Genomic DNA, 14662 nt, shown 5'->3' on the forward strand with positions numbered 1-14662 from the left:
TTTAGGCCTAAAAGAGATGAATGAAACCAGCATTCACTATGCCATCAACCTGTTACGAGAACTCAGTGTTTATCACTCATAATCTGAAAAGTCTCGAATTCTAGGTTAAGCTCCATGTCTCTTTGGGTTATCAATGTTTCCTACTTTATGCAATGTGCTGTCATGTGTACTAGATTTCATTTACCAGTTCTTGATTACAGTAGTTAACTGTTTGGTTTTTTTTTCAAGATTTTTTTACATTTAACGAGTCTGAAAAAGACACAATAATTCATATTTGTTATTTGATATTCTGAGTTTACTGTTACCTCTGTGTAATACTTTATGTTAGAGGCACTTTCAAAGCAAATGATTCACTTTTCATAAACTGTTGCTTATGAACTTTGTTGAATCCAAGCCAAAATATGCTTTACAGCTGAACAGTTTCAAGTAATAGACTCAGAATTCATTTTGCACAGCTTTTTGTGTGAACACAGATTTATTCCTGCAAACAAATTTGAAAAATGGGGGAAAAAAAAGCAAATATGATTCAGAATGTCTGGATTCTGAATGCAGTGTAACTTTTTTTAAAATCCTTAACAATTTTTTAGATGTTTATATTTCTGTGTTATAGACATAAGTTCTAAACGTACAAGGCATATTTCTAGAACTACTCGTAAACTATTTATTAAATTCTTAAATGCAAGGAATTTGAACAGAATGATCCAGTGCGCAGTGTTTTCTTTCTGCTGAGAGATGCTTTTTATGCCACTTAGGAAAGTCCATTCATTCCTGAGGGCTCAATTGTGTCTGGTTAGGCATAGATTGTAGAATTGTGAGGTGATGAGCTTCATTTTCTAAGATAACCACATGGACACAGAGTGCCTCTGGGGCTTGGTCTTGTACAGTTACAAAAACCTTATCTTTCTGAGATAACCACATTGACCTACAATGCCTCTAGCTGTGGAAATGGTGGATTTGAGGACAGGAACTTCAAAAAGGAGGTCTCAAACCTCATTAATGGTATGAAAAGCAAAAATCATCACAAGCCACACTTTTCCATATATGCAATAAGGTTTCTGACTGCTCTTTCCTCTCTGCCTTTGGTTAGAGATCTAGTCAACAATCAGGTCAAATTTACATCAGTTTGTTTCTAGTGTTAAAAATAAAAACGAATTTCTATTAAACCAAAGCATAGCATAATAAAGAACTTACACTGTGATGTTTCATTGATAAGAAAAGTATTGCCCAGACAAGTCATCAGGAGAGTTCATTATAGACATAAAATTGTTGCTCTCTCATTTTGAAACAACAAGACTGTGGCCCTGAAGTTAATAAGAGCAAGAATGGCATATATTGAATCTCATATTCACTGAGTCTTGAAATAAGGTGACTTACTTATTAAGGCAAATAAACTGAAAAATACCTTTTTTTTTTTACATATTTTTCTTTTATTAGTATCTGTGCTTGTGCTTTCACTTGAAGGTGTGCTTTGGGACTTTAAACATAGAGTGACTTTAATTTTTTTTTTTCTGTCCCTGTATCACATATATTTAATATAGACTTATTTTCTCTGTTTTTCTACCTAGACTAATATAAGACAAACCAAATGCAAGATTTTGTTTCAAAATAAAGAGAATAATTTTTAGGCTTATACCATTAATAGCTTAGTATTTGTTTCTCTTGAAAATGTCCTTGAAGCATGTATTATTTATATAAAATCTAAAATAAGTAACAGATGGAGAACTAACACTGACTCAAATGGTTATGTACAGATAGATTGTACAACATGAAACCTCTGATGTTGAGTGGCTTTGCATATCTGTACCCAGTGTGCCTGAATGTAATGAAATGGTTATAAATTCTCATAAGCTGATGGAAGATTTGATGCATTCAATAACTAGTCTGAATATTTCTTGGTAGAAATTAAATTTTATCTGGTATTTTGACTCTACTTTTCCTTGTAATAGAGGTATAGATTACAGTTTCTTGGAATTTACATCCTTGATAATTGTTTTGCATCTCACTATAAAAAACAAGGTTGAATATATGCATAACATATTAGAATTGCCATTAAGCAAATTATTCCAAATTAATATTTTGTCTCTCTATGCTATGCAAAACAAGTTTTCCCCAATTAATTCACAATTGATTACTCTATAGTATGTCCCAAGGGAATGCAAAAAAGGTCTGTTGATATTTTCCCTGCTATTGTGTTTCTGTAGTTTGATTAAACCCAACATCACAAGAATCCAAATCCATATGCTGATAGCAGTAATGTCTGAGGCACTTTTAGTTTGAATGCTTTCCAAAGCCTAAATACAGAATTAGCCCCTATTAGTTTACCCTTCCAATCCAAGAAGATGCTGCCAGATCTGTTCAAAACTTCTAACCTGTTCAGGAGGTTATGTGCTCTTGCTTTGCTTGTCAATCTAAAGCTATAATTTGTGATTTTAGCTATAATCCAAAATCCTCATCCCTGATAACCATAGGAAAAATGTATGGGGCTTGTGTATCTGGGTTTATTTTCTTCTGCTAAGATATTCCCTAGCTTTTGTATTCTTTTCAGGTATGTGATGATATAGAAGTCAGCAGAGACAAGTAAAACAATCAGAGCAGCATTTACTGGTTAGAGCTTGTGAAAATAGCTAGCAGGAAGAATATTCAAACATACAAATACTTATTTAAATCCAAAGACTTTTTAATTTTTTATTATTCTGCTTCAAGTACAAATTTAAAAATATTTTTATTATCTTAATGGGCAAAGTTGTGTATTTGGAATGAGGAGTGAGGATTTAACCAAGTATTTTCCTCTATTCTATTAAAAAATATTTATTTTCATGTGGAAACCAGAAAAAAAAAATTACTGGAAGATGGAAAAAAATGCTTAACGTTGACCTATAAACTATAAATTATGAGTTGTGGCTTGGCTCCTGTGCAGACTGCTTGGTGTCTAGCCTGTCTCTAGGACCAGGGGCTATGCATCTCCAGTAGACACAGAGGCTCCTTTCCAGGCTTCGAAAGTGAAAGAATGAGTTTTCCTTAAGATATGTTCATTAATGGCTAACTTCAGTTGACTCCCTTTTAGAATTCTGGTTATTTTTTACTACATTGCAAGACATCTCCTCATAAATTATACAGGGCCTAGACATGTAACAGAGTTCTGCATTTTGGGGAGAGAGGGCATATAATTAAAGAGCAACTGCAAAATCCTTTAATTCTTACTTTGAACTAAATCTTAACCTTCAACAGATGATAAGAATTTGAGATCTTCTAATGATTATCATAGAATTATCACAGAATCATAGAATAATTTGGGTTTAAAGGGACATTAAATATCATCCTATTTCCAACCCCTCCCACCATGGGCAGAGACACCTTCCACTATGCCAGGTTGCTCAGGTCCCTATTATGCTTTGGAAGATGATATCCTGTAAATCATTAAAGGAGTTTTGAAATCTTTACTCATTTGTTGTAGATGTCTACTAGAACTGAACTAAAAAAATAATGCAGAAAACAACTATCAGGTTGGACAAAGTATACATTTTTCTCCATACAGCTCTTAATCTTTGTTTTTAATTTGCACATAAACCATAAAGAAAATGAGTTTACAAAATGCATACAGTACTCTTTCTTTAATATGCTTTCTTAAAACTTTCAGAAAATACATGGACATGCTGGCACATGAAGTTCTGAAATCTCTGTGGTGCTGAGAGATCCTAATAGAAGTGCACAATATTATTCTTTTATAGGCTGCTCTGTACCTCAGAAATAAACTGAGTAACATGTGGCAGTTGCTAGGGCAACCAGTTTTTGCATTTTGCAGAAAAAGTCCAAGAATAAAACACATGTAAATTGGCAGTGTGGAAAGCAGTATCATATACAGTCTCATACTCTCAATTTGTTCTTTATGGTTTTCCTCTATACTATTTACATAACAATGAATTAGATCTGTTTCATCTTTTACTTTGAATCTCCCATACACTTGTATTATGCATGGCTATGAAAGGCATTTAAGCTTTCAACCACTAAGCTTAAACTGGTTTTTGCCCTGTCAAACTATCTAGATTTACTGTCAATAAGATATAGCTGTGGTTGCTGTAAGTGCTGATCATGTTTGCTGTGTGTGATTATCGGGGCATGTAAACAGAAATTAAATTGAATTTTAAAAGTTGTCCTTTGCGCTTAAATATTGTTTCCTATAATTGCTCAAATTATTCAAATTCCATTAAGCATTTATCTTGACTATGAGAATCTCAGTTAAAAGACAGCAGTCATTTAGAAAGACAAGATTTTCTTGTTCTCACAAGAGTCCTGTTTAGGACTGAATTGGAATTCCTTTTAAAGCAAACCTTTCTCTGCTTGTTTTAGAAAATGTTAATAAATTCTGCAAGTTACTGCATAATGAGAAATGCATCCTTGTTAAAAGACAAAATAGTTTTATAATGAATCATTAACATTTTGATTTGAGTTACATTCAAATACTTAACCCCAGTGGATGCCAACAAGCAGACTTTGTCTGGCAGATGCAACAGCCATAGATAAACATAGACTATATAGGCTATTAGTCTGTTGAAATTCTTCTTCTAAAACTTCTTTAATCTTCATACTTTTGAGTTTAGAGTATTCCAGTCCTAGAATATTTACTTAGGGAGTTGATACAATACCAGTGATAAATATCAGCAATATAATTTTCTTTTTTCTGAAACCTTTTACTTTAAAAACATTATCAAATTATAGCTTTTGCCCATGCTAAAGAAAAGAAATGCAATCTCTCTGCAGAAGATGGTTCTAATATGAGAAAAATGCTTTAAAGGCCTTCCCTGCCCCCCCTTTAAACTTAGTACTATGTAAATCTCATGACAATGATTTTATGCACATGCAGAGCTAAGAACAGAGAGGCCTGTCTTGTGTTATCTACTCCTAACATTAGAGCAAAAGCTGGAATTTAGTGCTGCAGCTTATTTCTGTCCTGCTTTACACTCCGCAGCTTCCATGAGGTTACAGGTATTATTGCATGGTTCTAGTTTGTTGTCCTTCCCACATTGCTTTTTTCAAAATTAGGACTTTGTGGTGTCCATTTAATCATCTATAAAAGGGTACTCTAAATTTTAGGCAAACTTAATTGACCAATTTGTGTTTCTTAAATTACACTGATAGAGTATCTTGATAATCTTGATATTGGAGTAAGTGATCTTGATATTGGCGACAACTATATTGGCGAAACTCAACATAAATAATACCTTCAAACTGACAGGTTTTCTCAGCAGAACCACTTCTAATGAAACTCATTGCAGGTTTATAACATGTAAAGAGTGAAACAGTTTAAATATATTCACTACATGAGGAAAAATACCACTCTAAGAAGTTAAAGTCATAGTTTAGCACTTAATATGAAGTGGCTATTATTCTAACTCTAATTTGTGATTACTAAAGTTGTATTTTTGAAGCTGTGTATAAAACTGTAGTGTATTTAGTCCCAGATCTGTGGAAAACACTGAACACCTGTCTGAGCAGAAATACAGAGATTCCAAATTAAGATGGTAAGGTTTCAGGGAATCATGCTTCTCTCTTCCTAGAAAATAGTTGCTTTCTGTTAACTGAATAAATATAGTGTGCTATTTTAAAATTTTTAAACAAGCTACTAGGACATTCAAACCGTTTTTAGTATCCCGCTGGGATTTCATTGAAATACTCTTTGCTGTTACCTACTCTTGTAGGTAACAGCAGAGCAAATATTGCCTCATGACCAAATGGAGTTTTATTTCCTTTTGCAGTCCAGCAGACTGTCTGCCTTTTCAGAATTTTCAACTCCATACAGCTAGCTCAGAGATAGATTGAACAGTGCCCTTCACCTCTAGTAACATCTAAATTGCTCTCATCTGATGCAGTCATACCAAGAGATCTGAGCAGGCTCCGATGACAGTGGTGCTGTGTATCGTTACCCAAGCAGTGTTGGCAGAGGAAGCAAGCCTTTCTATTGAGAGGATCATCAGGGGAGAGTCAAGTGGAAGGGACCTCAGGAGCTCTTTAGTCCAACCTTCAAAGCAAAGTCTGCTCTTATGCCAGACCAGCTCATGGAAGGTAAAAATCAAACTGGAGTTTCTTACTACTTGAAAATCTCGTTCTTTAGCCATTCCATTGCAAACAGATCACGGTGGATTCAATATTGTACTTTGACATGCCAAACAAAATTTATTTCAAAGCAATGCTAATGCAAATTTAATTTTATGGAATTAAACATTTTCCTCAGCCCTGAGCATTGATTACTCTTCATTGAAAAAATAAATATCTACGTTGTAATTAATGATGGAGTAGATGGCTTTAACAGAATTTACTCAGACTTTCTGAAAGTTTGGCTATCCTCTACATGACAGATTAAATAGTAGTATAGTGGATTTATGCCACAACTTTTATTGTGCTTACAGTAACATTAAATCCATTTACTACTACTATAGTAGTTATAAGTGGGTAATCTACAATCTCAACATAACTATTATAGTTTCCCTGACATATTTGTGTCAGGCACAGATACTGTGTGTTTATTTAAACTTTTTATAATTTTTTTCTTTATTTTTAATAATTTCTGTACTTGTTTGTTATTGCTAAGATTGACATAATGGCATACTAACACAAGATGCTTTTCGAAGAACTGATATATAAACCAAATTTAAAACAAAGTAAAGACTACAAATATTTAATCCACATTCCTCTAAGATAAATGGAGAAATTTTGTTCCTTTTTGTGAATTTTTAGTAAACCTCAGTGCCTGTCAGAGCAGTAATGAGCATAAAATTTGAAAACCAGCAAGTTTATGGATTTTCTTTTAAAGAGCAAAGGGCATTTTAGGATGGAGCAGAAGACCAGGACCTCTAAGTATGCAAATTCCAGATATGTGGATCTATATACTTTGCTTGAACTGAAATGACCAGAGATCCTAAATGTAATTAATAATTTGTGCAATATATGGGTAATTTAAGATTTCAGCATTTAAATATTTGTATATAATTTTAGTTATCTATTCTAGTTACAGTTTACGGTTAAATTATACTTGCTGAAGGCAATATTTAAATGCCTATTAAAGGCACTTGGATCTGCATTGTCTTGAGTAGCCTCATTAAAATGACTCTATGCACTAATATCCAAGGTGATTTCTTCCCATCAGAGGGAGTGTGGGGCTTGTATAATGTGTGTCCAAACATGCATATTATCCTTGGGAGGAAGTGAGAAATGCAGGAATATTTCTGGACAGTTCCTCAGATTGACTGGCCCTTCTTTCTGCCCAGGAAAGAGCTCAGTAGTTTGGCTGCTGCTGTTGGAAGACAGAGTACTTTCCCTTATTTTTTGGAGCTTAGAGTTTGGAGTCTAACCCTCAAATAGTATGCTGAATATCCTTTTTGTCTCTTATTTTACAATAAAAATAAAATGACTGAAAGTGTGTTTGTTTGACAAAATATTGATGACTGGATAATCTGTATCAAAACAACATTCAGAAGTATATGTTAAGTGAATTATACATGCTGGGTGAAATTGCTAATCAGACAAACTTTTCTAGCTATAATATTTGCAATTACCTAATTTTGTCTTCTCTCACCTCATAACGATACCTCTCTAAACTGGTATAATCATTATGAATCATTCAATTTCTCTCAAGTGCTGTCAAGTTTTAGCCTTGTATTGGGCTTACCAGCAAGTAACTGGCCAAAATGAAAAAGTAAAATTACTGTACTGTGAGAATGTGATGAAATAGTGGCTCTACAGTCTCATCTGTCATTTCAGAAAGTTAACATGCATGGTGCATCTTGTGTAAAAAAGAAATATATATTCAAAATGGTGTAATACACAAAATATATCTAGGATGATCTTTTAGTGTTACACTTAGGAGGATAACCTAAGTATCTATTTTTTTTATAAAATGATATAAAATAGGAGTTGGGCAGATAATGTCCCTCAAGCTACAGTGGTAATGAAGCACTACTTGGCTGTAATTATAGTTTTCATACTGAAAGGCTTTTTTTTATTTGTTTAGAATTTGACAAGAGAAAATACTGTACTTCAAATTGATTGAATTGTTTCAGAACATCCTTTTGCAATGTGGAGGGAGGAAGAATTTTTACAGCACTGCCTGATTTCTGTATGGAACACACAAAAGAGAGCAGTTTATTATTATGCAGTGGGTTTGGAGCTGTTGTTGCACAGAAAAGAGTTTTTTCTGGAATACTCAGCTCCCATGTGAGCCTTGACCAGTGCTTTCCTGTCTCTCAGCTCCTTCCACGGCATGCAGCATGGAGCCAGCTGAGGTGGAGAGCTCAGCAGGTAATTCTGCACTTTAGTGGAAACGCTGCACTGCACTGTACTGCACTGGGGTGAATTAGCTCACTGTTAAGTATCATCTGCAAAAATTGCTGATGCTTGACATGACCTCTAGAGAAAGCTGCTTTCCAAAGGGGAGAGGAAGTTCAGTGACTTGAGAGAACTTGGCAACAGGAATGAGCTTGGGGTGAAGAAACAAATGGCTCTCTCTAGTCTTTCTATTTATAGCTACCATGACACTAGCTAAAATCTTTGAGGCAAGTTTCTGTTTTCACATAAAAATTATTCCTGTCAAGATGAAAAACTTTATTAGGTCTTTAGGTACTGAGTAAATCACATAAATATGATATAAATAATGACACATATATATCTGGTTTCAGCAGAGATATGCTACTATTGTAAAGTAGGAGACAATTGTATTTATCCTTATTCGGGGAATGAGTCTCATAATTGTACTTATTTCAATGCCTCCCAAATCTGGTATACATTTCTCGTTCTATTTCAAGTAAGAATGACTTTTTGTTTTAGCACCATGGCAAAACTAACCAACCCAGTTTCCTTTAACCTCTCAACACCACACTAGAATCACTAGTGTGATTCTGACCATCACGTTGCCTTTTTAGAAACAATTTGGGAGTCATCTTTTCTTATCCAGGATGATGGTATAATAACATAGAGTACTATGGTGATTTAAAATATGTCTCAATGCACAACTTTGCTCTTCATTGTGTGTTGTATTACACCACAGTTTTTTTGGTTTATTAGTCCATAATTTATTAAATAGGTAATTTCTGAAATTGTCTGATCCCTAGACATATAATTGTATAAAAATATTTTTTCTTCTTTTTTTCATCCCAGTGGCTGGATGCCCAGGGATTTTTGGTGCAGCTAAACTTATGACTTGTACCTTTTTTTGTGCCAAATGTTATAGAAAATTTAACGTATTTCCTGGCAGACTAGTTGCTATTTGCATAACAAGAAATGTCTATTAAAAGACTCTTGAGGTAATACTAATAATCAGTAGACATTTTGAAAAAATATTCCCTGTAGCATTTTATTCTGCTTGGCAGTGTTTACCTCTAAATACAGATGCTTATTCAGGAAAGAGAAAAGCTAAATTATTTCTTTTGTGCCACTGTTGTCAAAAAGCATTTCCCAGTTTGACTGAGACTGTGGGAGCTGGGAGAACAAAAGAGGCAAAATTTCTTTTCTGCTCTAATACAGAGGTCAATAGAGTCAAACTACCATTAAATTTGGGGCAGATATTTTTATGAATTCCAGAAATACAACAGCTGAATAAAATTGATGTGAATACAGAGATCTTATTTCTTATTTCCTTTCAATTAGACCGCTGCTGATTGTGGCCAAGGTGAAAGAAGAGGTGAGATAAATCTTTTGTGAAAAAGAAGTATTTCTAAATGAAGGATAATGGTTTCAAGGATATGCTGTATAAATTTGTGTTTATAAAATGAAAATTCCCCTTTGTTTTAATGTCTGCATTTATTTTTGCTTTGAAGAAAAGTAAGCAATTTGGTAAATGCTGGGGGTGAGAGCATGACTGTAGCTTGTATTATGGTTGATGTTCCATGTATAAAGAATATGAAATCCTATCAGGAGAGGGTAATTGAATCAAGCAAAATTGTGAAAGTAGTTTGTATTTGGGCCTCATGAAAATACTCTTTTTCACAAGGTGTCACATTCAGCTACTCCATGAAGAACCCAATGTGAAATAATCTTATTGACATCCATATTGGATCTTTCTCTGGTGCAGATAAGTATAGCTCTATGTGCTGTGCTAATAAACATTTATCAGTTCAGTTCAGTTGAGGATATGACTTTATTGAGGAAAAATTGATGAAATAATTTATAGATTTTGTGTATAACACTAAAGGTCATACTGTTTATTTAAATAAGTTCTTTATGAACTACACCATTTCACAATAATGGCTTTTAACAGTTTGTGGACTGGTCAGTTGAATAAGAAAAAGGCACAGTAATTCCTTTTTACAGTTACATTACAGTTTTAATGAGAAGCATTGATTTTTCTCTTAATACTAATGTGTTTAATGACCTTTCTAATGACACCTGTCACTACTGTTTCTTCTCAAATTCTACTGGCATTTTCTTTCAGTGAAGCAAAGGATTTTAATTGCTTGTTGTGTTGTTAGAATGAGAATTAGTATTCTTTTAAAGTAGTATGAAGGATTGTAGAAGTAATATTCTGTTAAATAAAATAATTAGAAGCTGTCTTATTTTTGGTCTTTGGAAAAATTTTAGAAACTCTCCATTCCTTTGTCTTCAGAAAATAGTTCCTTGAGTGCTACATGTGAAATTGGTTTTTCATTGTCAGTTTTTGCTTCTTGATATTAAGCTGAGTTTGTGGAATTTGACATGGAAGAGTATGTTAAGGTAGTTTCTGACAATGTGTCTCTCAAGAGTTTTGTTTTCCTTCAGCTTTTAATGGTGCTATCTGAAGAAAGGACATATTAATTCACTAAAACAGTAATGTACCATGAAACACTAAAACTATCTATATGTTGTTCAAAAAAGATATAATTTTTCTCTTTGTGGTGACTTTTCTTTCAGTTGAAGATAGAGCTTGTCTTGAAAAAGTCTTTTGTTTTCTACTCCTTATCTTCTTCTATTGTTTTAATACTTTATTAAGAGTGATTGTCAGCAAGCAGCAAGGCTTTTGGTTAGCTTTTAATTATTAATATAATAAAGGTTATGGGTGAGAGTCAAAGAAAGTGGCTCCAACACTCCTAAATGGTTTGCTCTCTCTTGCAAATACTTAGTTTTGTTTTCTAGTGACAAAGGACAAGTGATTACAAGTGAAAAGCAGGATGTCCTTTTCATAAGCTGCTCAATCTTCATCATTTATCAAAGAGTATACATTATATTTTTAATCTGCATTACAGGTAGCAACGTTGCTTAGTTGATCTGGTGCAAAAATGAAGTACTCACCCACTTAAGGGTACTCCAAGCAGGAATGCTCTGATGTCATGCTCAGAGCTGCCACCCTAAAAGACGGGACTTCGGGGTTACCATAACAACATCAGCCAGTCGTTGGCTGACACTACATTATTATTGCAGGGGCTTTGAGGGAGTATTAACCCAAATACAGTCACTATACATTTTGCCTGCTTTGCTGGTTATGAATGTCTATGCTGTGTAGAGAAGCTTCATCTACAGCATATGTTCTCTGTACATGTATGATTGAAATGGGCACATTTTTCTGATGCTCTTTGGCATATCTATATAATATTTTGAAGTACCACATTAGAGTAGATGTGGCAAAACCCAAGATGCCTTTCTGTAAAGTTACTCATATTTACTTATTGTCTACATTAAAAATGAATGAGGATAAACATTCAGAAGAGCTGAGAAGCTACTGAGGCATGTAGAAAAAGTTTCCTCTGAGTAGTCCTTTGCAGATAGCATGAAAAGATCCGAATTAGGTTTTCTTTACTTATTTTATAGCACATTTTGTAAAAAACCAAACCAGGAGCTGGAAATGTTTGTTGTGTACATGCAGTGTGAATGAAAACAGGATATTTAATTAATTAGACCAGAGATTGTGTTTCATATAATAAAATAAGTCAGCTTGCTTTAAACAGGTTTCACAGACCACCTAAAATAGAAGAAGCGAGCTTGCCAATAGCAGGAGCTAATGCTTCAGTACCTTTCATTTTGTACTCTGAAAAGAAAACCTCTTCTTAAGCTCATTCATTTTCCAGAGGGAATGTCGAATGCTGTGGCATATTGTCAGAGCTGCTTTATTGTCACCATTTACAAAGGTCACCTGAATTAATTGACTTCTTACCATACGTATTGTTAAGCTACCCATTTCCTGACATTTTTGGAAAGGTGACAGACTTAAAGCCAGTGGCTATCTGTTGATGATTCTTTCACAGTTTGTTTCTCAGAACACAGTAGCTCTAAAATTACAAGCAAATAATTACATTGGTGCAAAGGAACAGAATCTTTATGATGTTCTCCAGAGTTCACAGGAGTGAGGGGGCTGAAGGGAGAAAAAGGGGTAGGAGAAATAATGAAAATACTGAGATGTTTTTAATACAGATGTAGTACTTTAAAAAGCGAACAAAAGCATATGGGAAGATGCAGATTGTGGGTTTTTTTTTCACTTTGAAGCATGCATTAGAGGGCTAACCTGTCTTTTTCATGGTGTAAAGTAAAAATCTATCTCTGTCTTTCCCTGATGCGTGAATCACAGATCCATGCTGGTGCACTTTACCAAATGTGTTTTCATCTAAAGGATATTGAGGTACTCTGATACTGCATGGGAGAAATGACATACACATGCATAAGCACAAGCACATTAGATAACTGTGGTGTTAGGCTGGAATTTTAAGTTGATCAAATTGGTTAAATAGAAAATCACTGATATTTTTCTAGCCCCTTGAATTTGCTGTCTTCTCCTTCCCCCTGTGTTGGGCTCTCTTTCTCATCAGCAGTGCTGGGCAAAAACTCCAGCTAGACATGTGAAAACAAAGACATGGAAAGCAAAGACAAACAGTTCTGAGCTTTGCTATACTAAAACAGGCAAAGCTTTTATAGTGATGGATTTAAACACTCTCCTTCCATGTAAATAGAGGCACCCTGCAGAGATCCTGTTAATTACCAAAGAAGATTAGAACTCCTCCGCTTAATGTGATCCTTTTTACCTAACGCATCAGTTCCAGCTGCATCAGTAATCAGACATTCACCCCGTCCCTTCTGACTGGAAAGGGGATGTTTTTAGGCGAAGTCATTTGCCACAGTCCTTAAGATGTAGCCTGGCAGAAATTCAATAACTGTTTGTGATATGCTCATTCAGCCTCATTGCTCAGTGGTTTTTAGGTCTTGACATAAACAGCATTTCCCTTAATCCTAGCACTAGAGAGAAGAAAGGAGGCTGTCCTGTATTTTGTTTTATTGGTTTCAAAACACGGAGCAAGTGTTTAATTTGATATTGCCTCTGAAACATCAGTACAAACATTCTCCTTTTATATTTTTTAATCCTTTGATGTTCTTTCAAGATATCAAATGCACAAATCTGATACTATTGCAAGCATATTTAGATTATCTCTGGCATAAAAAGCATATTGCATTTGCATTTCTGTTCAGAAAGTAATATGTGAAAATACACTAATAAAATAACTTTACAAAAAGAAGAAAGGGGAAAGAGTCTAGAAGTTAGATAAAAGTCAGGGTAAAACTGAAAATAAAGAGGAACTTACCCTATAATAAGAGTAGTTTCAGAGCTGGAGGAGTTCTTGCATCTCAGTAATTTTGAATCCTTAGTTCAGGTGGCGACATACTTGTATTAAAGCCAGAGTCTGTGTAGATGAGCACACATGTACGTATGGGTGGGAGTCAGTGTGCATGCGTGTGTCTAACAGTCTATAATACAAAGATGTATCTATTGATATCCTACAACATGAGAGACTCTCCGTGCTGCCAGCTGAGATCCCTTGCATTTGCCAGGCGCTGTTGCTGCCTGGCTGTCTGAGCCTCGCAATCCAGCGGAGAGGGAAAGGCGGGGGAGAGAGCAGCTCGCTAGCAGCTCTTATTTCTCCTTGTTTCCATGGTGGTTAGCGGTGCATCGCTCAGGCGCTCGGCTGTCACACTGACACGGTGCTGCTGTTCGGCGGTCGTTAATAGCGGAGCCCCTGGGCTCCCCGGAGAGGAGCGGGTGCCTCGGCGTGCCCGATGCGCGCAGTTCGCGCGGCTGCGCCGCCTGCGCGGCCGTGGGAAGATGTCTGGTACGTGACACTGCTGCTGCTCGGGGACGGCAGCACGAAACCAGCCTGTGAACGCGCCCAGATATCTCTTCCGATCTGTGGGAGCTACGGGGCATGCTTTCTGTCTGTACTGAATAGACTGGGAGGTCCACATTTTCTACCCCCACCCTCCTTTTTTATTTGGTTTTTTTTTTTTTTTTTTTTTTTTTTTTTTTTTTTTTCTTCCCTTTAAGGGCTGTTATCTGCGCTCAGAACAACTTATTAGAGATCACTGAAGTTCTGCAAAGGCTGCTGTAGTTCAGAGGATACTGTATGATGAAACCATTCAAGAAAAATGTGTTGTGCCTTCCCCCCAGTTTTGGTGCCTTTTTTTTCAGTTTAAGACAGGAAAAGATTTTACATATTCTTCCTCTTCCAAATTTTGTCAAATATTGCATTTTACTACCTGTGCTTATCAGTAGAAAGTAAGAGCAGTAATACATCTTCCTGAGAAATAAAAATTCAAAATGAACTCTGAAAGGGGTTGGTTAAATAAGAAGTCAGTTTCTCTCAATAGCTCTCTGCCTGAGTCTGTCTTTTATGGCCTTCCAATTATATAAACAATAGGATGCCCAGATTTTTCCTTCCCT

At 35.3% G+C, this 14662-nt stretch overlaps 2 protein-coding genes across 10 annotated transcripts in view; one reads left to right on the forward strand and one right to left on the reverse strand.

Moving 5' to 3' along the window:
- Positions 1 to 13978, reverse strand: part of LRRN3 (leucine rich repeat neuronal 3) — a 31830-nt gene extending 17852 nt beyond the window's left edge. Inside the window, exon 1 of the mRNA XM_068189965.1 lies at positions 13530 to 13978. The gene's annotated coding sequence lies outside the window, so the exon portion shown is untranslated. The remainder of the gene's footprint in view (positions 1 to 13529) is intronic.
- The window catches only part of IMMP2L (inner mitochondrial membrane peptidase subunit 2), a 414256-nt gene that overhangs the window by 188629 nt on the left and 210965 nt on the right, over positions 1 to 14662 (forward strand). The window contains exon 4 of one of the 9 annotated variants that reach the window (XM_068189971.1): positions 5930 to 5975. The exons of the other annotated variants lie outside the window; for them this stretch is intronic. Coding sequence (XP_068046072.1) covers positions 5930 to 5960 — 31 coding nt within the window. The 3' untranslated portion in view covers positions 5961 to 5975. Of the gene's footprint in view, positions 1 to 5929; positions 5976 to 14662 lie in introns of those variants that run through there. 9 annotated transcript variants of the gene reach the window in all.

Source organism: Anomalospiza imberbis, chromosome 5 (genome assembly GCF_031753505.1).
Source record: "Anomalospiza imberbis isolate Cuckoo-Finch-1a 21T00152 chromosome 5, ASM3175350v1, whole genome shotgun sequence".
NCBI classification, from domain to species: Eukaryota; Metazoa; Chordata; class Aves; order Passeriformes; family Viduidae; genus Anomalospiza; species Anomalospiza imberbis.